General features: G+C 37.3%; 5 protein-coding genes and 1 long non-coding RNA gene across 6 annotated transcripts; 5 read left to right on the forward strand and 1 right to left on the reverse strand.

The window, feature by feature from the left end:
* The first annotated feature begins 1,536 nt into the window (after positions 1-1,536).
* On the forward strand, positions 1,537-3,141 carry LOC9301939. Its single transcript, XM_002864069.2, has 6 exons — positions 1,537-1,696; positions 1,778-1,833; positions 2,108-2,231; positions 2,336-2,442; positions 2,695-2,758; positions 2,873-3,141. Exons 1-6 carry the CDS (start codon positions 1,615-1,617, stop codon positions 2,950-2,952), a joined length of 513 nt encoding a protein of 170 aa, XP_002864115.1. The 5' UTR covers positions 1,537-1,614; the 3' UTR covers positions 2,953-3,141.
* Positions 3,142-6,172: 3,031 nt separating this feature from the next.
* Positions 6,173-7,140, forward strand: LOC9300192 (pectinesterase inhibitor 4). The gene has a single exon (XM_002864070.2). It carries the CDS (start codon positions 6,361-6,363, stop codon positions 6,973-6,975), a length of 615 nt encoding a protein of 204 aa, XP_002864116.1. The 5' UTR covers positions 6,173-6,360; the 3' UTR covers positions 6,976-7,140.
* A 264-nt stretch (positions 7,141-7,404) lies between these two features.
* LOC9300193 lies at positions 7,405-12,328 on the reverse strand. The gene is given in 14 exon segments (XM_021033704.1): positions 7,405-7,574; positions 7,670-7,762; positions 7,857-7,987; positions 8,085-8,232; positions 8,322-8,534; positions 8,619-8,831; positions 8,957-9,060; positions 9,149-9,309; positions 9,393-9,439; positions 9,524-9,637; positions 9,735-9,863; positions 9,943-10,208; positions 10,211-11,344; positions 11,347-12,328. Coding segments are annotated over 14 exon segments (3,411 nt in total). The 5' UTR covers positions 11,879-12,328; the 3' UTR covers positions 7,405-7,448.
* A 79-nt stretch (positions 12,329-12,407) lies between these two features.
* Positions 12,408-16,816, forward strand: LOC9301940 (probable mitochondrial intermediate peptidase, mitochondrial). Its single transcript, XM_002864071.2, has 17 exons — positions 12,408-12,625; positions 12,787-12,868; positions 12,956-13,008; positions 13,110-13,164; positions 13,487-13,625; positions 13,723-13,777; positions 13,886-14,108; positions 14,340-14,435; positions 14,538-14,657; positions 14,765-14,890; positions 15,084-15,239; positions 15,378-15,494; positions 15,609-15,734; positions 15,831-15,898; positions 16,004-16,139; positions 16,236-16,401; positions 16,485-16,816. Exons 1-17 carry the CDS (start codon positions 12,462-12,464, stop codon positions 16,721-16,723), a joined length of 2,121 nt encoding a protein of 706 aa, XP_002864117.1. The 5' UTR covers positions 12,408-12,461; the 3' UTR covers positions 16,724-16,816.
* Positions 16,817-16,912: 96 nt separating this feature from the next.
* Positions 16,913-18,461, forward strand: LOC9300194 (protein LOW PSII ACCUMULATION 2, chloroplastic). Its single transcript, XM_021033722.1, has 2 exons — positions 16,913-17,371; positions 17,914-18,461. The coding sequence occupies exons 1-2, from the start codon at positions 16,951-16,953 to the stop codon at positions 18,057-18,059; spliced, it is 567 nt and encodes a 188-aa protein (XP_020889381.1). The 5' UTR covers positions 16,913-16,950; the 3' UTR covers positions 18,060-18,461.
* A 2,248-nt stretch (positions 18,462-20,709) lies between these two features.
* Positions 20,710-21,278, forward strand: LOC110225651. The gene is made up of 2 exons (XR_002329878.1): positions 20,710-20,857; positions 21,004-21,278. It is a non-coding gene; the product is annotated as an uncharacterized LOC110225651 (long non-coding RNA).
* The last annotated feature ends 1,121 nt before the right edge of the window (positions 21,279-22,399 follow it).

Consider the following 22,399-nt stretch of genomic DNA (forward strand, 5'->3'; position numbering starts at 1 on the left):
TTGCTCTGCTGAGTTACGGCCCTGTTGTTATTTGTCAAATATAATTTAGTAATTTCAGAATATAATTTATATACTATATTCATTTTGAATAATTATATAATTTGTTATGAACAATATTCAACTTGTCGAGAAAGATGGCATGTTCGCCTTCTCTGATTAATACGTAAAAAATGTCCCATGTGATCCCTCGAGTGTTCATGCACACACTCTCACGCAATCACCACCTTTCTCGTACATCTGTTATCTCTTTAAAGATAGTTAGCAAAAACAGAAAAAAAAAAAAGAAAAAAATAACTCTTTAAAGAAATTAGAAATACACTAGGAAAGACATAGACATTAGTTTGTACGTAGTTGTGTGAATGTCAAGAGGCACATGGAATGGAAACTATTGTTTGGATTGGATCTGGAAAACACAGGAGGTTTAAAAAGAAATAATTGGTAAGCACTTTAGTTGTGTTTTATCCATTTTTTTCTAGTATCCAGAATAAAGTAATTAACAACATTGTTGGACCCCAAAAAATATAAAGGTGGCCGGCCCTGAAATTTTGGGGGTCTAAAAAAATTTAAGGATTTTATAGTAATTTCTAAAATTGAGGGCCTTTTTATAAAAATAAAATAAATTTGGGGGCCTATTTTGTAAAGAAAAAATGTTTAGAATTTTGGGGACCCAAAACAATTGTTTCACCTTGTTGTGCTGAGGGACAGCCATGAAGGTAAAAAAATATCCTATGATAATATGATATCCTATGATTATCATATCCTATGATAATATGAATCATATGTGTATATAAAAAAATATGGTATCCAGAAAGACATAAACTAACAAGAAAAATAATTTGTGGTTTGTTGATCAAAATGGGCATCAAATATAGACCAATGGGAATATCTAATATTTATTTTACCAATTTATCAAAATTAAAAATATCCAAAAAAATTTGTGTAAAATTTGTTATACCAATTTGACTAACATTTTTTATAAAAATTTGACTAAAGTTTGTTATACCAATTTATCAAAACTTGAAATATCCAAAAAAACATTGACTGCTCACACGACCAAATTTCTTATAACGGTCTTTTAGATTATGGTCAAACTTAAATGTTCTTAATGTGTAATTTTTTTTTTTTTTTTAACATCTAGCTTTTCTTTCATTAACCGGTGTAGGGGTGATACAAATAGTCAACCAGCCAAGATGGTGGTGTAGTGAAAATGTGTATAATGTGTCATTGTCTAAAGTACTATTTCTTATATACCAATTAAGGGTTGGAATTTTTCTATACTTTTGGATTATGTTCAAGTATGGTTCGTTTGTTAATTTAGTTGTGAAATTCAAAGATAAATTTCAATTTCTTCGGTTAGATAATATCTTATGTTTTTACATATGTTAAATTTGATTAAAATAAGATAATACTAATAAGTACACTTATTCAAAAAAAATGGCCCCGTAATAAGTATATTTAGCTCGGTTTAGTTTTGGTTTGGTACGGTTTATTTCGGTTAAATGCTCAATCCTATCGAGAAACAAAAATCTAACAACCTTGGTCGACGTTACCCTAACACCTCTCTTTCAATCTCCGATCAAATCCAAACGCATTCTTCCGATTTCGCCGGAGAAGATGCAGCAGAGAAAGCCGACGGCGGGTAGACCCAGTGGTACCGATGGATCCGATTTCTCGTACCGCATGGTCGTTGACTCTCGTAAGTTTCCAAAATCCCAAGTCTCCAGATCCTATTTTCTCTCGATTTCTTCTTGATCCATTCGTTTTCTTTTTGTTTAAGGTTACACGAAGGTCACTAAAGAAAAAGCTCGTCTCCGTCCTTTGATCTTTGTTCAGGTACTTTCGTTTTCCTTATGTTAGAAACCGAATCTCTTTGATTTTAGATTGATTAGTCTAGAATTCGATTTTGTGATGCATTGCAAAATGTTACATCCTTGAGCACTGAATTTATCATAGAAGTAGTTTATGTGATCAGGTTCTCACAATTGCAGTCTCACATTCGTTGCTTTGTTCTCATTGAGATTGTAGTGTTCTTGAAGTTGTGTAGCCTTAGTTTAAATAGTTCGATATTCTCTTTTTTAGCATAAATCTTTTAGGTTTTTGCTTGCAGGCTGCGATTTATTTAGTCGGATTATCGTGTGCGTTTCTGACAACGACTAAAAAGGATGAGAGGAACACCCTTGCAATTGCAGCAGCTGCTGCTGGCTTAGTGTCTTCATTCATAGGAGAATTAGGTTAACACTCTCTTCTTTGTTGTTTTGCCGGTTACGCATAACGGAAAGTTGTATCCTTTTGTTTTGGTTTCTTTATATATGTTTGTTGTCTCTGTTGGAAAAAGGTTGTAGACGCAGCAGAGTAAACCTTTTGAGGCTCTATACGGCTGCATCTACCATTGTTATGGTTCTTTCAGTGTTTTGTGCTGTTAGGAGCAGATTAACTATGGAGGTAAATCGACTAACTTAAACAAACTTTACTCTTATATTATTGATTTATATACACTGCCATTTTTTTGTCGGCATCATTAGTCTTTTGGCTGATAAGCTTCTATTAGTTAGAAATACATGTAAAGGATCAGGTAATGAGGATTATACTTTTCTAGTCATGAAAAAATGGTTGATTGTGGTTGTAATAGTATCACAGAATATGAAATTAAGCTTGACGTTGATACTATCACCTGACTCTCAATAAATGTTGTAGGAACGGAATAGCACTGGAACAACCGCGAAGCTTGAGCTCGCAGGTTTCATTTGTGCTCAATTAGGTAAAACTTCCTGAAGATTCTCTTCGTTTCTTTATTGTCTACAGTACACGTACTTGCAAGCTTGGGTTGCATATTCCGGGATTATGGATCATTCGGGTTTTTTGTTGAATGCAGGAGCGGTGGTGCAGATATTAGTGATCATCGTTACGGGGTCCCTTGTCAATAATATGTCTCCGCCTACAAAAGCAGCATAGAGGAACATAAAACTTGGGCACTGTCGTGTGTGCTTCTCTTACATGAAGAAGAAAACTTAGAATTTGTAAGTTTTGAACCGTTGTTTTCTCCACCAAATGATTAGTGTTATATTATATATACAACGTTGTTTACTTAAACTTTTCAATTAATCATTCAAAAACACATTTCTCATTGAGAGATGTACCAAATAAGTCCTTTAAATAGCACATCGGAATATAATTCTCTTAGAGAACATGCAGGTCTGAATGGTGACATAATGCGGTAAAAAAATTCTTAGCCGTAAAAAAGCGGTAAGAGATATTTTCATAGAGAGAAACGATAAGGAATATATGTAAGAGATGTATGTAAAGTTTACCGTCTTTTACTTTACCGATTTTGTGATTCGTACTGACAAACGCAGCCGTTACCGTTGTGGGTTGCAAATCTTATCCCTTTGATAGTTTCTTAATCAAAATGTTCTTTTAATTAAAAATGGGTTTACATTGATTATCCAATAGTTACGTTCTCATGCGTAACGATTCAATTCATATAGAAAATAAAATAATTCATCGGCCGGTAACTACATGAAGCAATATAAAATTAGGCAAATATTAGAGGACGATAAATGTTATAATTAAAGAGTGTTGTATGAGACTCACAGTCATGTTGTTTTCCAGCCAAGAACACCAAGTGGCCCATGTTGATGCTCCCTTGCCAATTATCTCCTCATATATTCCATTCTATTGATGTACGTTTTTTTTCAATTTATTCCAAAATTAGGAAAATCGTTTTCTATGATAATCAGGGTTCCTACGTGGAAGCCGTACTTATCACATGATCTTTGGTTACTAAGTGAATATTATTGCGACGGTCTATTATTGTATCATGATCCACAGTCAGCTAGAAAGCTGAAATCTCCTTGTTACAACTATTGGATTGAACTCAAGTTCGTATCTTTGTAATAGCATTATTGAAATGTCAACTAAAAATTAGCGATAATAATGTTACGCATCCTTAGTAGTTAATACGTTACAAAAGGTGATAGGTGAGTCTCAATAAAAGAAGTAATTAGATAGTACTTTGTAAGTAAGTAGTAAATAAATTGCATTCGCAATAACATAGAACATTCGAAAACACTCTAGGCATGTTCAATGGATCCGCGTCACCCGCGCAAATAGTTTGGAGTTTGTACTTGAACCTTGTTTCTTGAAGTTGGGATCACATAGAAAAACTTCCAAACCGTATTTGAACATAACTAAGAGAAGATTCTCATCATATTCATACCACTTTTTGTCTTAGTTAAGTTTCATAAAATTTCAGCTCAAAACTGTTGACTATAAGTAGATTGGTCCATGTCTTTTATATTATTTGAAATTTCATCTTATTTCATACATTAAATTTCAAACAAAATAGATTAAGGTGTATATATAATATAGTTTATATTGATTATTTGTTTGCATATTCAAGTTTACTAGATTTTGTCAGATGAGAAAGATCGATATTGAAATTCAGAGTTCCAGTTAAATTTATCATCAAAGACTCGTTATATTAAAATATGGCTTATTATGCCTTCAAATTAAAAACAAATGATTTGTAAAATGCCAACCTATAGGAAAATTATGTATAGGTTATAGGTAATACATGACAGACCAATTTGCAAATAATTAATTCGTTGAAAAATTACAAGATCGATTATGAATGAGTTATTCCTCCAAAAGAGGAGATCTAATCCATGTTCAACAATCACGTGTCACGTACCTTACATTACCTTAGGCTTGAATAGCGGAATGTTCTAGTTTTATTTGAAGACTATTTAAGACTTCCTATACTTATCTATATGTATATTTTCTCTTTTCACACTATACATTATTTCGGAAATTTTGTTTTTTTTACTCCTCCGTTTCATAATATGAGGTGTTTTAGATAAAGTTTTTTGTTTTAAAATATAAGTCATTTCGGAAATTTTGTTTTTTTTACTCCTCCGTTTCATAATATGAGGTGTTTTAGATAAAGTTTTTTGTTTTATGATTCACTGAAATTTTAGAAAGTATATATTCTTAATCTGCGTGCTTTTACCTAAAAGCATGAATATTGGTAGTATCTTAGAAATAAATCTTAGGAATATTTAAGTAATATATTTGTAAAAGTGATAGGTAAGAGATAGTATTTTTGGGTTAAGATTTTTGTGTAATTAATGGTAGGTTCTTAAACATGTGGTTCTTAGAAAAAAATATTAATATAAAAATAAACTTTATAATTATAGAAAATTTAATAATTGTTGCAAATTAAAAAAATTAAAACATACATGAGATACAATTTATAACATATATAATATAAAGCACAAAAAAAAATTCTTCTTTTGTTTGATTTTTTAACCAATCACAATGTGACACCTTGCAACATCTTAAGTTAAGAAAAACATCTTAACTTAGATACAAATCTTAACTTTAAGATGTTGGTTTGATTATTTTTAATCAACTTTAATCCTAAGATTTGTCTAAAATACTCAACATTTCAACCAATATTCATGCTCTAACAACTTATATTATAAAACGGATGGAGCATCAGTGTGTTTTCACACACCCTAGGAGTGTTATTGTCGAACAAATACCAATGATGATAGTTGCTAAAGAAAGATACCATGCATTTAAACTTTAAAGCCTGATTGTTTTTTGTTTTTGTTTTTAACATGTGGAATAATTAGGATATTGGAATAGAGTCCGACTGAAAATTTTTTACAGTCATATAATTTAGGGTCTAAATTTTACCTTTTTTACAGATGCATAAGATCTACAAATGTATTGTTTCCGATGGTTATGAGTTAAAATCTAACTGAGTTAGTTTATAGCAAAATGAAAATGGTGAAAATTATATTGGCATATAGTATCTATCATAACTTATTTCACAATTAGATGTAAATGAGAGGAGTTAATGAGATCGTTAGTCCCTTGCAAACTCAAAATGGCGAAGTCAAATTTATCAATGAATGCGGATCTAATAATAATCCGCCCTTAATTATATTAGTGGCCTTGTTGAGTGCACACTAATTAACCATATATAGTAGTAAATTAGGAAAAAACATAATCACAACGGAATCATTCATATTGGGAATATCTAATTCGAACAGTTGAGAGTTGACCATGATATATTATACAACTTCTTGACCATTTTTGAAAAAGCAAGTTACGTACACATACACATATATAATACGATTTTGTTGTTATGTAAAGAAACTTGATACATCTAGATCGATATAATATTTAACCATATTCTTACGTTAAAAAAAAGGAAAGAGATCTATCTGTATCAGTTCCTTCATTCAATTTAAAAACAAAATATTGTTACATGTGTGTTGTATATATATAATGCATACAAGTTACAACATAGTTTCACAATTCGTCCCTTAATTGGAAGCTGCCACAATCAACATGTCGCAAGTCCTCTACTCTCTAACGCTCGTCTTTGTTTTCTTCGCATCGACAAACATCCAGATATCATCAGCCAGTCCATCATCCTACTCCCAAAACCACAAAACGTTCGTGAAAACGGCTTGCAATTCGACAACATACCCCGACAAATGCTACAAGTCCTTATCCTCTTACTCATCGAATATCAAATCCGACCCCATCAAGCTATGCACCACCGCGCTTAACCTCAACGTGAAATCCGCAAAGGAAGCAACTTCCGTCGTTTCTAAGCTTTTCAAAAAGTCTCAAAAGTCCACCGCCGGACGAAAGGATAAAATGTCACCGGAGACTCTTATTCTCAAGGACTGCCTCGAGGAGATGAAGGACGCAATTATTGAGCTCAAGCAAGCGGTCACGGAGATGAAGACTCTACAAGATGGTGGTTCGATGGCTGAGCATATTACGAACGTTAGGACTTGGGTGAGCTCGGCGTTGACCGACGAAGGGACTTGTACGGACGGGTTCGAGGAGGTGAAAGTGAATAAAGAAACGAAGAAGAAGGTAAATAAGGTTGTTGAGGAACTTGCAACCACGACTAGTAATACTTTGGCGCTTATTACGAATCTACGTTACTAGCTAACGAATAAAAAAAAGGTTGTGAAAATTATAATTATTATTGATGATTTATTACTATTCCTTGCATGTGCATGTTTCTTCTTTTGTTTTCTTCACGTCAAAATAGATGCGATAAATTTCTTGTATCTACTATATAATATCGTATCATGTTAGAATTAATTTAAGTTAAGCCAACTTGTATGACATATAAATCATATACTTATATGTTTATTAAATACTTTGTCAAAGAAATTATATTCAAAAACGAATAGTTACAAAAACAAAATTAGTAAAGGAAAACATACAACCATGTGAATTTCTCCTGTTACTAGAATAGTCTATTGTGGTTAAGTCGATTCAACTGCGCAGGCTCTCGTTTTGCTTGTTGTGTACATGATAAGGGCATTGCGTAGATGAACAAATGTAGTTTCCAAAACAAATCATATTATAGAAGAGAGAACACAACTTATATTGAATTGGAACATGTCACTGTTTTATACTACATTGCTAGGTTTCTCTATATTGATGGCCATCGATCCCGCAGCTTCATAAAACAGAATCTCTGGTCGAACCTTTCTTTCTCCACAGAACCTGACCACACTCTTCCAGTTACCAATATCCTATGACATCACAACACATACATCAACAATGTCTGGCCTATATCTAAATTCATAATTCAAATCAAGGAAGGCGAAATCATCTTGTTTTAGCTTACCTCTCCTACTAAAGACTCACGTCTGAGATTAACCCATCTGTTCTTTTCATAAGCTATGCAAATGTGTTCTTCTTCTACTTCACTGCAACCAACCTGCATCACATCCCAGATATTCTGAGACTGTAACCGAGAAATACAGAAGAACGATAGGACAAACATTTGTGAGACCCTGTTTCAGATATATTACCACTGACACAAGTCGGTAGTTAGTGTTAGGCTCTAAGCCGTCGTACATTCTGCTGATATCTATCTCCCATTCCAAAGCCTTTGTTGTTTCAGATACTTCTTTTTCAGTTTCATTTTTCTCCCATTCTAACACTAATATTGCAAACCACAAACCACCAACATTGTTTTATCATCAGCAAAGTAAATGAAATGAGTATATAAGATCCCAATCATGGTTGTCAAACCTTACCGATTGTGAATATAGGCGGGCATCGACTTATAATATGATGAACAATATTTTTCATTCCACAGCCTCCTGATTTAATGTCACATAACATTTTACATTCCATGCGGGTCACCTTTAGGATATCCACAAACTTTATATTTCCGAAAGTACACTGCATATATATATAAGCACAGAACAACTTTATAATGGGAAGTACTAGTTTCTGTAGGAAAGATAAGGAGGAAAATAAATGAAACGTACCTTCAGGTCTCTGATTGAATGTGCAGCTACAACAATGCCTTGAGAACGTTGCTCTGGATAATTTGGCTTACTTCTGCATTTTATACAACTCATTCTTTCATTTTCCTCCAAGGTGAAAAGGCGAGTTACCAAACTTTCTCTTTCTCGATATTTCCAGCAATGCCAAAACTCAAAAATGGCTACAACTACCTCAGCAGCATCAGCATCACTCAACTGAAAAGAGTATAAGATAGAGTATCATTAAGATAACAATTATTGACAAAAAGAAAAAGAAAGACATCATGCATAGAAGGTTACCTTCTCCACATAAACCATGGAAAACATTTCTTCTACGGAAACAAGTAAGTCGCTCAAGAGACAACTATAGACTCCCTCATTTTTAATGACCTCTGACACAAAAGCAGTAAATAAATTTTGTAGCGCAGAAGGAACTTGTTCTTCCAAGTGGTTTTGAAATAGTTGCATATTGTGCATCAAATCTTCTTTGAGAATCTTAATGTTCAGGAGGGCCTGCAATACCATATATTTTTGTGAACTTATCAACGAGAATAAGAAAGTAAAGAGATACAGAATGAGCTGAATCAGAAGATGAGAATTTAAATACTGAATAATATTTTTGTCGGTAACTGCTTCACCTTCAACGTCATGTCAAGAGCTGAATTGTATCTGGCTGCAACTTCTCCAGGTGCTGACTCCAAATGTTCTGACAGTAAATCTTCTCCAGGTATGTTTCGCATATCTTGAAGATGGCGAATGAAAGAATAAGAATTATGCATCCCAAAACAAAATAATTCAAATTATTGGTCAATTTAGAAGCTTTAAACAACCAGGATCATCTTTAGTAGCTTCATCTTGAATTCCACTGTTGGATGAAATTTCTAATCGACCCCTCTCGCTTGAAAGAGCACCTTCTAGTTCCATCGAATCTTCTTTCACAATTTTTAGTGATGGAGATGAAGCTCTCGGTTCAAGATTGACAGAAGGTTCACTGGACATATAAGAACACATTTTGATCAGAGAAAACACAAAAAACATCTATCAACATGAGTAAAAGACTGTTGAGGTACTTACTGGTCAACAGTCTTATCAAGGGGACTAGACATGCTCGTTGAATTTCTCTGTTGCGCCACGAAGAAATTCATTCTTACAGCCGATTGATGAAAATTCAGAGAAGCAAATAGAGAACTTAGAACTTGAAAGACCTTATTGCTTTTATATTTCTTCTTTTTTGACCGTGACGTCTTCTCCTCCTCGAGTAAAAGATAAGCTTCTGCTGCATCTGACTTGGCTTTGGATTCCATATTCACAATTTCACTCTACATTAGAAGATACATAATAACATATAAGAAACAATTCAAAGGCCAAATTTGGAAAACAAGAGCACTCTGTATACAACAGAAGTTTCAGACCAACCAGCAAGAACGGTTTCAGCAGTCGAAGGATATAAGTGCGGTTGTCAAAAGCAGAAAGCCTGGTGAGGTTGTTTAGCAAAGTAATCCTTGAATTGTCAATCAGCAAAATCTTTGAATCGAGTAGTAGAACCTGCAAGTCAATAAGATACTTTTAGATGGGCTATTCTATGTTATTATGCTGTTAATGAATATTAACATCATGAACCAACCTTGTGGGTGACCACTGATTTCAGATGGTGTATGGACTTCAACGCTATATCATCACTGAGACTTTTACACTATCATATAAGATTCATGCAATCTTCCAAATTGGGGAAATCAAATGTCGGATGCGATGCTCCTTCGAGAACATCTCGTACTGCCCACAAGAAAAAATTGGTAGTGAGTGAATTTTCGGAGACTCTCTCTTCACAGCTATCACATAGAAGAGATGCATATCTATTCCACTGATCTTCCTGAAGATTCTTTCTCCTTCATCTTCACTCATACACAAGTTCTCAACGACAGTAAGAGCTGCATCATAATCTAAGACCAGAAATTTCTTTGCATATTTGGTTCCCAAAGACCTAAATGTGAACTGAACAGCTTTCAGAACAGCCACCCAGATACCAAAATTGTGTTCCCTGATAGGTCTGGCAAAGATCTTATCTACTGAATTGTAGTCAGTTAACCAGGATATGATATCATCTCCCTGAGCTGGTGCCTTGGCGTAGTGAACATTGGGATCAAAAACATTGATTATCCCTTCATCATCGAATGGAACATCTTTGCATTTTAGAAGTCTTCTATCCAGAAGCAGAAATGAAAACTGAGGGTCAAAGTCGATCTTTTCTTTGACTCGAGTATGATCCAAAAAACTGTCCACTGCTCTGCAAATTAGATCTGTACCATCAATCCTTTTACAATTGATGGTTTTTAGAAAGTCTAGGATTTGATTGAGTTCATGACTTTCCAGAAAACAGATACTCTGAGGTGTTTCCACTAGGTGAGAATCGATAAGACTCTGTCCGGAAACTTCAAGTTTTCCAAGATATTGAACCGGAAAACGCATCAGCCACTCTCGAATACTAGAAGGGAGAATTTTATGGTCACAATATGACACAAGGAGCAATTTGATTTCCTTGAGTAACATACTGCGATCTTCATCCGCAGCTAAAGGCCATTCTTTGGACCATCCATTCTTAGGTGCAAACGATTTCACATCTGCGAGCCGATTCTTGATCATTTCAACGGCAGCTACTGCATCCACTGGTTCCCAAGCTCCAACTGATATCTTACGAGCCCAGTCCTTTCCTATCCTCTGGACCAAATCCTTTTTCGAAGCATTTTTAAAATCTGCAGCATGTTGTTGTTCAAGATGATTCTTACATTCTTCGGCACTAGAAAACTTCTTCAAACATTTAGTCTCACACATCCAGAATGTCCATTTTCTATCTTCCCTGGCAGAAGTGAGAACTTTCTCCAAAACATCTCGTCCCTCTCTGTAATATACTCCCTCAACAAAACTTTTAAGCTTTGCAATGCTTACTTTCATAAAGTCCCTTTTGATCTTAATATCCAATCCCATCCAATACTTCCTCAATTCCTGAATCTCGTTCTTAACCAGGTCTAAACTTTTTTTGGCTCCCAAACTTTAGGCTCCGAGCTTAAAGGAGAAGTCTTGGCTCCAGCGATCTTGCGCTCTGCATCTCTGATTAAAGTCTTGAATTCTTTCTCCAAATCTTTTTTCAGCTCTTGCAACATCGATCGAGCAACAGGACTCGTGTTTTCTGGGTAAGTAACTGCTAATGCTTGTTTTGATTTCTCCACGCATTTCTTGTAATACGATACTGACCCAAGCTGTTTGGCCAAATTGTAGAATCCCATTGCACAAGGTCGTGATAACATCACATCTTGAGAAAAGCATTCTACAGAAGCCAACAAGTACGCGAAACCCACGTCCGGGTTCTCTGTGTTGCCCTCTAGTTTCAAGAACATTTGACCTTCTAGGATATGAAGAAACCATGAGTCCTTGTCTTCCTTGTGGACAAAAATCAAATCTTCAGTTATCTCCAAGGCCTTGATGTAATTTTCTTTAGCGCATGCTTCTCTAGATTTTATGATGAGCTTTATGAACTCAACATCTTCCAGGAAAGAAGAACTCATAGCAACGATTCTCAAGTTTCTTGCGCTTTCTTGTTCTCCAAGGTTTCTTTTGCTTCAGAGAGAAATTTGTCAAGAGTATAGGAAATAACAGCAACTGGCTTTTATCACGTGAGAGCCACGTGAAAAGGTTATAAAAGGAAAAAAAAAAAACAATTTTGAGCACTGGGGAATTCTGTCGAACACCTTGTATGCATTCTCCGTTTGAGATTTTCACGGAATAGCAAACCAAAACAAAACCCAAAAATTGTGTGAATCTTCGAGTTTGGTTTAAGACCCAAATATAGAATGTTCTTCATGTTGGTGTTACACAAAAATTCGTGGAAATGTTTGGACTTGAAAATCAACAATTTCAATCTTCTTCGTCAAATATATGTGTTTTGACTTTTGCTGCAAAAAAACGACGCATCAATTCACACATTAGTCGTTCCACTGTTTTTCAGTTCGCGTCTCAAACGTCTTGCCGTTTTCTATGTTTCAAAACGGCAGCACATCGCTCTGTCCCCTACTAAGCCCTGAGCGTTTTAAGTTAAACTCAGAGGTGAGAGGTCCTCCTCCGTCACAAGCCGCAAGAAGAAGCAGAGCAATGTGGAAGCTGACGCGGCGATTGCAGCCGCGTATCAATTCGACCCGATGGTTAATCCGAAATTTCCGGCGTGGAGAAGCTGGAGACGCCACCGGTCTCTACGGTTTTGATAATCTCAAAACGGCTAAAGGGTTTCAGAGATTCGTTGCCGATGCCATTGAAAGGTATGATTTTTATCGTATCAGTCTATGTGTGCTTAGTCATTTTCATGAACCATGATGTGTCTGCTTCAATGGAAAGCTCTATTGGGGGGTCTAAGGTTACTGTGCTGTGTTGTGATGAAATTTGGTTAATTGAAGAAATGATTTTGTAACCATTTTCTTAGGTCTAGTGAGTTGGTGAGCTACATATCAGGAATGCCTTCGTCTCCAGAGATTATTAAAGCCATGGATGAGATTTCCGACACTGTAAGTTCTTGCTGCAGTTGTGTTACTATTAGTGTTCTTGTTTTACTATTCCTGTCCTCTGAATCCGAATTTTCCGAATTTTTGTAGGTTTGTTGTGTTGTTGACTCTGCAGAACTCTGTAGACAAACTCATCCTGACAGGTCTCTTTTCTTTTTCTAGTTCTGAGCTTCAATACTTGGTTGATTATGTTCTGTTGATATTTTTGTTTTAACTTGTTTACTTTGATCTATAAATATGATAGGGAATTTGTTGAGGAGGCGAATAAAGCAGCAATTAAAATGAATGATTATCTACATGTGAGGTGACCAACAATATGCTCAGCTTTGATTTTTCTTTCTTCGGTTTACGTGTTTGAATCTTGGAATGCTACAATGAAGACATATATGGGAATTCCTTCATCTTTGAACATTTTTATTGTTTAGAAAATGAATATGCAGCTGTCCGAAAAGATCTGCAAATTCAACTTATTTTTTCGTTCATCCGTAGAAAACTTGAGGCATCTTATCATATTGAAGATATAACCTCTCTAGACTCTCGTCATGTCAGTAGAGTAGACACAGTTGATTCTATGTTTATTCTTGGCAATTTCTTAACTTTTCCTGGGTTGTGTATGTTCAGCATCTTAACACGAACCATACTTTGTATGCTGCGGTGAAAAAAGCAGAGCAAGATTCTAACTTGCTTACCAAAGAAGCAAGTAGGACCGCACATCACCTCCGAATGGACTTTGAACGGGGTGGCATTCATTTAGACCCTGGTTTGTTATTTACCATTGTTATTTTTTTACCCTTTTGATGAGGCTGGTGTATCTGAAGTTGAATGCTTTTTTTATTAGTTCCTTTTATTCTTTGCAGAGAAGCTAGATAAAGCGAATAACTTAACAACCAACATATTTCAGTTATGCAGGGAGTGAGTACCCATGAATACACAAGATTTGATTCTACTGAAAATCTGATATTATAATGGTGCTTTGTGTTGTTAGTGCTAACTTCCGTATGATATATATTCACTATTCAGGTTCAGTGAAAATATAGCTGATGATCCCGGACATGTTGATATATTTCCAGCATCACGCATCCCTCGACATCTGCATCATCTCCTCAACCCTACCTACCGATCCACTTCAGGGGGCTCAAGAGGGTCTACGAGATCAGCACATAAGTCGAAACAGAAGGGATTTCGAATAAATACTGATCCACGAACCCTTTCTTCCATTTTGCAGTGGACATCAGACGAAGAGGTGCCTACTTTACCTATTTTTCTATCCTTTTGGCTTTTTCTGACACCCGAACCTCAAGGATAGAGGTGGGAGAATATACAGTTTTTCGTTGGTAACTTACTAGCGTTTTATAATCAAGTACCCTAGCGTGATATTGTTTCAAAGATAGGGAAATGTGCTTTGAAGTTGCATTGATTGTACACCTACATCCATATTATGCTGACCATTGTAATTTAATAACTCTATTTTCAGGTTAGAAAAATGGTATATATCCAAGGGAACTCTGTTCCTCATGCGAATCACAGAGTTCTTGAGAAGCTTATTACTGCACGCCATGAGCTTTCCCAGGTTTGTACATATTCATTTATGATACTCTATAGTCTATAGTATATTCCCTGTCTTAAAAGATTGCTCTTACTTATTGTAATAGCTTTTTTTTGTTGCTCTCAGATGATGGGGTGTAATTCTTACGCTGACTTTATGGTCGAGCCAAACCTAGCAAAATCCCCAAAGGTTGTGACATCCTTCCTACAAGAACTGAGCAAGACAGTCAAACCAAAGGCGGATGAAGTAAGCTGACCTTCACACTATTTTTACAAAAGCTGAACTTTCTATGATGTTCTTTTGTGGCTGAGTTTGAAAATTAAGGCTCTAATAACCAGTTTCCATCTCCGTAGGAATTCATAGCCATTAGAGACTTTAAAAGAGAGAAATGTGGTAATCCATCTGCAGAATTAGAGCCATGGGATGAAACTTACTACACTTCAATGATGAAATCCTCTGTCAATGATGTGGACACCGCGGTAAGTTGCTTTTGCTATTTACTTCTCTCTAATGTCCTGCAGTGGTATTACTTTCGTTATGCTACAAAAGCAATTGGGTTTCTCTATCTTCATTTTGTATACTTTTGGGAGCTTTTCGGTTCTTTTTTCTTCTTCGAGAGGGACTGTTGCTAAGACTTCTCTTGTCATGTTCTTTTGAAATATTCTTGTACAGGTTGTAGCATCATATTTTCCTCTGCCACAGTGTATTGAAGGCCTAAAAGTGCTTGTTGAATCATTATTTGGTGCAACATTTCATACTGTTCCTCTCGCACCAGGTGAATCTTGGCACCCAGATGTGCTTAAAATGTCTCTTCATCACCCGGACGAGGTATGTTGTTCGCAAAACCAAGATAATCCTTGCATAAGTCTTGTAAATGTAAACACAGTAATAGTTCACTCCAATTTTTCTCATCCCACACCATCTTTGTTCCCTCATGTTCACAAATCATGCAACTGTTTCTTGCAGGGTGATCTCGGATATCTTTACCTTGACTTGTACTCAAGAAAAGACAAGTACCCTGGATGTGCCAGCTTTGCAATCAGAGGAGGACGCAAGATTTCTGAGACAGAATACCAACTTCCTGTATGATTGATCAAATTTCAATTTTTTCCCGTATGGCTAAAATATGAAGACCAACTCCTGGAAAGAGTAATACCACATTTTTACACTTAGCCTGTTGATCTCAACCTATTGCAGGTTTTGGCTCTCGTTTGCAATTTCTCGCGAGCTTGTGATTCATCAGTCGTGAAGCTTAATCACTCTGAAGTTGAAGTTTTGTTCCACGAATTCGGACATGCTCTTCACTCTCTGCTCTCACGAACGGTATTGTACAAATTTATCAATACATGAAGCTAGTTACGGTCCCTCCTCAAATTTCGCTATTGCTTTGCTGATTTCTATGTTTTCTGGATTTTGCAGGATTACCAACATTTTTCTGGTACCAGGGTGGCTCTTGACTTAGCAGAAATGCCTTCAAATCTATTTGAGTGAGTATAATTCCCAACGATGTAACACTTGTTTCAGTACTCTTTCAATTTTGCGTTGCAAAACCTTGTAGTGGTACATAATGAATGTGGTCATACGTCCCTCAGGTACTATGCATGGGACTATCGCCTCCTGAAGAGATTTGCCCGTCATCACTCAACCGGTGAGACAATACCCGAGAAGTTGGTTAACTCTTTACAAGGTGCGAGGAACATGTTTGCAGCAACTGAAATGCAACGCCAGGTCTGATTAATTGATTCACCTCTCAAATATGAGTATGCAGAAAAATCAAATTTGGATTAGAGAGATCAACGTCAGTTTCCGTATGGTTTTTGGTAGGTGTTTTATGCGCTGATTGATCAAATGCTGTTCGGGGAACAACCGGAAACAGCAAGAGACGTGAGTCACCTCGTGGCTGAACTGAAACGGCAACACACTAGCTGGAACCATGTCGAAGGAACACATTGGCATATTCGATTCAGTCACCTACTTAACTATGGAGCAGGTATATATATATAGCTATCTACATATAAATGCATACAAGCATTTTTCCGCAGATGTATCTTGAACTCTGATGTGTATGTGCAGGGTACTATAGCTACTTATACGCCAAATGCTTTGCATCGACGATATGGCAATCGATATGCGAAGAGGATCCTCTTTCGTTGAACACAGGAACATTGCTGAGAGAGAAGTTCTTCAAACATGGAGGAGCCAAAGATCCAGCTGAGCTACTTACCGATCTAGCAGGCAAAGAGATCATTAGTGTTCATGGTGAAGGCATAATCCCTGCAACCACATACCTTTTAAATGAGCTTAGACTATAATAAGAACAATACTCGTAGCTTAACTTGGTTGTAGCATAACAAAAAGAATGATTCTTTTTCAAACCAATCCAAAACGACGTAGTTTTCTCTTTATACGGCAAACGGATCGTAGTTTTTACGAAACGGCAAGCAGTTTGAGTTTGAGCAATGCGATGTCGTTTTGGCCAAATATAACAATGCACGACTGGATAATCATTTTTATCGCAAAAAGAAAATCAACTGAAAAAATGGCGCTACAAATCCACTCTTCGTGTTTCTTCTCGACGAGACCCTATCACCATCTTCATCTTCTCTTCATCACTACCAGAAACCCTAGATTCGCAATCAAATGTCAAAATTCCCAAATTGAATCCGAGACAACAGAGGATCCAGCTCAACCCAAGAATTCAAGCGCTTCCGGCGTAGGATTCGGTTCTTCGGCTTCTTCTTCTCCGGCTAAGAAATTGAGTGCAGCTACATCGGGAATTAAGAAAGGGAAAGGGAAGAGAGAGTTGAAGCGGCGTGCTCCGGTGGAGAAACCGGTGTTTATGAGCGAGGAAGGAGCGGCTAAGGCAGAGGAACAGAGACGAAACGAGAACGCGTTTCTTCTTACTTGGCTTGGGCTTGGTATCGTCATCCTCATCGAAGGGATTATTCTCGCTGCTTCAGGTAACTATGAAATCTGGGCGTTTGCATAAAACTTGGTTTTGGTTTATTGCTAGAAAAATCTTTAGCTGAGGATAATGAAGATAGATAATGAATGATCAAGACTCAAGAGGATACTTGTCATTGCCTCTTCTCGGAAGAAAGAGTGAAGTTTTGGTCACAAATTGATAAGCTTCTCTAGATAGTCGATTGTCTCGAAAACTTGAGTGTATACTCACATTTGTGCTTAGACTATGTATTTGATAGTGTAGATTGTCCCTTCTCCTGTTGTTATTGTAGTTGTTGCTTATATGCCAATCTTAGGCCTGATTATTCTCTTGTAATTTTGCTCTATGTTCCATCAAAGCTGAAAACAAACTTCGTCTTTGTTGCTTTTGGGGTATAGACTAGAATTTTGCATTGGTAATGGACAGATTAAACCACTCTTTTCCTTGATACATATGATAGTTTAGAATAGAGTGCACAAGACATTTCCAATTGAATAGATGTGTTGAGGGGATACACAATTATTGAAATCTCCTTGTGTTTGCGTTGGCTTCGTGCAGGATTCCTCCCCGAAGAGTTGGATAAGTTTTTTGTCAAGTATGTGTATCCAGTGTTCACTCCATCGGTTGGGTTATTTCTGGCTGGGACAACTGCATATGGAGTTCTAAAGTACATACAGAATGAGAAAATGAAGGGTCAAGAGTGATACTATACAACCATGGATATTAGAGCTTGCCCTTGATTGAGAGCGATTGGTTTCAGAGGGTTTAGCGTTAAGTGTGTTGCAAGTAGAGTGGATACTCTTAAATCTGGTTTCACTTTGGTTATGCAATCCAAAAAGACGAGTTTGTGTATTGATCTGACCTTAGTCATTGTATATGCAGAGAGCTGGGTATCAGGTTATGTACAATTAAAATCAGTTTGAAGTTATTCATGTGCCATTATCATTTTATCCTAAACAAACATCAAGAGTCAAGCCATGTATGTAAATGTCTTGTTGCCATGAACACGAGAAAAAGTTCATGGGCCGACCTGGCCTAGTCATGTTAGGGATGTGCCCGTTGTTTTTGGGTAAAAAAATTAATAAACTACAAGGAGATTTTAATTACTATGTATTGAAACATCTTTATTTGTAATAAAATTCGGATTACCCGGCTCGATTCGGTTGCGCAATATTCAGATTTTTTTTTTTTTTTTTTCAATATTCAGATTTGGTTCGTTTCATTATGGTCCGTCGCCATAAAATTTAGTCACCGCTCGACAGTTTGGTTCCGGTTTGAAGAATTTTGAGGTTTTTTACCAAACCCACATTTACATTCATAAACACCAAGGCTATATCAAACATGGCTACAAGAGTGTGTGTTAATTGTTATACGAGTGAACCGGACTAAAGAATACATGACCAAATGAACAAGTCCAAGTCTTTTTCTTCTCAAAAAGTAGATACTTTTTAGGGAAATAACTAATGTATAAACACAAGACAATAATGAGTCACCGAAATTTGGAGGTGAAAGTCAAGTATTGGGGCCCTTGTAGGAGGCGCCGCTAAGTCCCTCGCTCCCACTAACAAGACACCGTGCTATTGATTTGCTCATTTGTTATCATTGTTTTGATGTTGATTATCATGATGTTGATTCTCTTCTCATCTTTTTTTTTTTTTTGAATAACCGCGGATCTCCCAAAGGCTTCTTAGGCCCAAGGACTAATCCTACGAGACTGGCAATTCCCCTATGTAAACCTGCCAATGGCCGTGCCTCGAACCCTGGTGGCGGAAATCACAGTTGTGACCCCTTTACCACTAGGACACAATGCCCAGTTCTCTTCTCATCTTTTTCTATAAAGTTTCTTTTGTTTTGTTTATATTAACTACACGTAGCTTCTTTTCAAAGTCTCTTCTAAGTTTGCGGACTTTTAGTTGTAGCCTTCTTCTCTCTAGCTTAAATTGACATCCAGCTACACTACACTACACTCCCTTTGACCCTTTGTATTAGGGCTTGATTTTTTCTTCTAATTAACGTTTGAAATTCTTTTTGATTTAGAATACTTTTTGATATGGAGTAGATTCAAATTCAATGTAACGAACGTAGCGTCGTTGTTCAAATATTAGTATAGATATTATAAGATTCGTATATATCAGAGATCAATCAAATATGTTAAGATTAGATTCTCTACCTCTTGTATAAATATGAGACCATATGTGAATAAGAAAGTATCGGTTCATAATCTTTCTATATGGTATCAGAGCACTTCTGATCAAAACCCTAAATTTTTTCTCTTCTTCTTCTCTTCCGCCGCCGATCTCTTGTCTCTCTCTCTCTTTGTCTCTAATGGCAATTGAACCTTCAACTCCTTCTTCTTCAACAGAATTGGCTCCAATCTTTAACGCATCTGAACCACAAAAGACTTTGATCTCTCTCAATATGTCTAACATCACCAAGCTAACGCAAAACAACTACATCACATGGCGTCTTCAAATTCGTTCTCTTCTTGAAGCCCATGAACTCCACGTCTTCATCGGCGAGGACGATCTGACACCACCACCAACAATCACCATCGACAACACTGCAAATCAAACAAATCCAAAGTTCACAGCTTGGATCCGTCAAGATAAGCTCCTCTTCAGCGCCATACTCGGGTCACTTTCTCTCCCTGTTCAAGCTCTTGTTGCTAGAGCCACCACCACCCGTGGTATGTGGGAAACTCTCCATCGTACGTACGGCAATGCTTCTCGGGGTCACATAAAAATCATCAAAGATCAAATCAAAGCCAGCACCAAAGGAAGCAAATCCATCATCGAATACATGAGAGGCATCCTTGAAAAATCTGACCAACTAGCATTGCTTGGAGCTCCTCTTCCACATGAAGACCTCCTTGAACACATCACTGATGGCCTTGGAGATGACTACAAAGCAGTCACAGAGATGGTGAACGGACGAGACACACCAATCTCAATTGAAGAACTTCATGAGAAGCTCATCAACCGTGAAAACAAGCTAAGGGCTGCGACTACAACGGATGTCTCTCTTCCGGTCACTGCCAATGTGACTCAATTTCCACAACAATCATCCTCTAACTCGCAGCGTGGTGGCAATAGCTCGTATCGTGGTGGCAACAATTCCTCCCGAGGAGGCTATCGTCCGTCAAAGCCATACCTTGGTAAGTGTCAAATTTGCGGCGTTCAGGGACATGGAGCTAAACGGTGTCCTCAATACCAACAGCTTGCGGCACCAACATCTCCGTATTCACCTCAATTTCAGCCTCAATACAGAGCTCCATCTCCATGGTCTGCTCCGCACTTACCGTTGCCGTCACCACATTGGCGTCCACAAGCTCATCACGCAACAACAAGCAGTCCCTACACAGACGTGAATCCATGGCTCCTTGACAGCGGATCCTCGCACCACATCGCAAGTGATCTCCATAATCTCTCTCTTCACTCTCCTTACAACGGCGGTGAACAAGTTGTGATCGGGAATGGTGCTGGCCTTCCAATCACTCATACCGGTTCAATATTTTTATCCTCAAACTCTCGCCCTCTTCATCTTAAGAATACTTTATGTGTTCCTACTATGAAAAAAAATTTGATCTCGGTTAACAAGTTGTGCAAAACAAATAATGTCATGGTTCAACTTTGTCCTTATGATTTTCAGGTGAAGGATCTTCACACGGGGACGACACTACTCAACGGCAAGGCCAATGAGGGTGTATATGAGTGGCCGATTACATCCTCTCCAAACACAAACTCCTCCATTTCTGCTTTCTCGTGTCTCAAGTCGTCTCCTTCGGATTGGCACTCTCGTCTTGGTCATCCGAATTCTCAAACTCTTCGTCATATGATTTCTAGTTTTTCTTTACCTATCACTTCATCTATGTCTTCTCACTTATTTTGAAACTCTTGTTCTAGAAATAAAAGTCATAAACTACCTTTTTTAACATCCACCTTACGTTCTCATTTTCCTTTAGAAATTATTTTTTCTGACGTTTGGACATCTACGTCGTCTTCGTTGATCATTTCACAAAATATACATGGCTTTATCCTCTCAAAACAAAGTCTCAAGTAGCCCAAATTTTTCCTGTTTTCAAATCTCTCGTGGAAAATCGTTTCTCAACAAAGATTAAAATTTTGTATTCTGACAATGGCGGAGAATTTATTGCTCTTTAACAGTTTCTCTCTACCAATGGGATCTCTCACTTCACGTCGCCTCCCCACACTCCGGAGCATAATGGTATGGCTGAGCGCAAGCACCGACACATTGTGGAAACAGGGCTCTCGCTTCTTACGCACGCCAACATACCCAACACGTATTGGACGTATTCCTTTGTTGCGGCTGTCTATCTCATCAATCGCATGACTACACCCAACTTAGAAAATCGCTCACCATACTGGGCATTATTTCAAACGGAGCCAAACTACACAAAACTTCGGAGCTTCGGGTGTCTATGTTATCCATGGCTCAGACCATACGGCAACAACAAATTCAGTCCCAAGTCCACACCATGTGTCTTTGTCGGCTATTCTCTCACACAAAGTGCCTACTTGTGCCTTGAAGTCTCCACGTCTAGAGTCTATGTCTCCCGTCACGTCCAATTTGTTGAAACGGTTTTCCCTTTTCCTTCTCTTTTTCGGGCCATTTCTACTCCTCTTTTATCACTTCCGTCGGATACTTTTTCAGCCTCTCTTGTTTCCTCTATCAATCGGTCGCTCACTCCGGCTCCTATCCCGTGTACGGATCCTTCTCCTGCAGCTCATGGGTCACCTGAACCAACGACACTTGATCAAGAGAGTGATGATTCAAATTCTCCGACTGACAACTCGGCTACTACTGTGACACAGCCGGTCATAGTACAACCTCCTCTTGTCGCTGATCCGCCACCTAATACTCATCCCATGATGACGAGAGCCAAGAACAATATCCGCAAGCCAAATCCTAAGTATGGTCTCACGGCTATACTTCAAGAAGTTGAACCCGAAAGTCATGTTCAGGCTCTTAAAGATGAAAAATGGAGACGTGCAATAAGTGATGAGGCTGATGCGTTTGTCCGGAA

This window comes from Arabidopsis lyrata (genome assembly GCF_000004255.2).
Source record: "Arabidopsis lyrata subsp. lyrata unplaced genomic scaffold ARALYscaffold_8, whole genome shotgun sequence".
NCBI lineage: Eukaryota > Viridiplantae > Streptophyta > Magnoliopsida > Brassicales > Brassicaceae > Arabidopsis > Arabidopsis lyrata.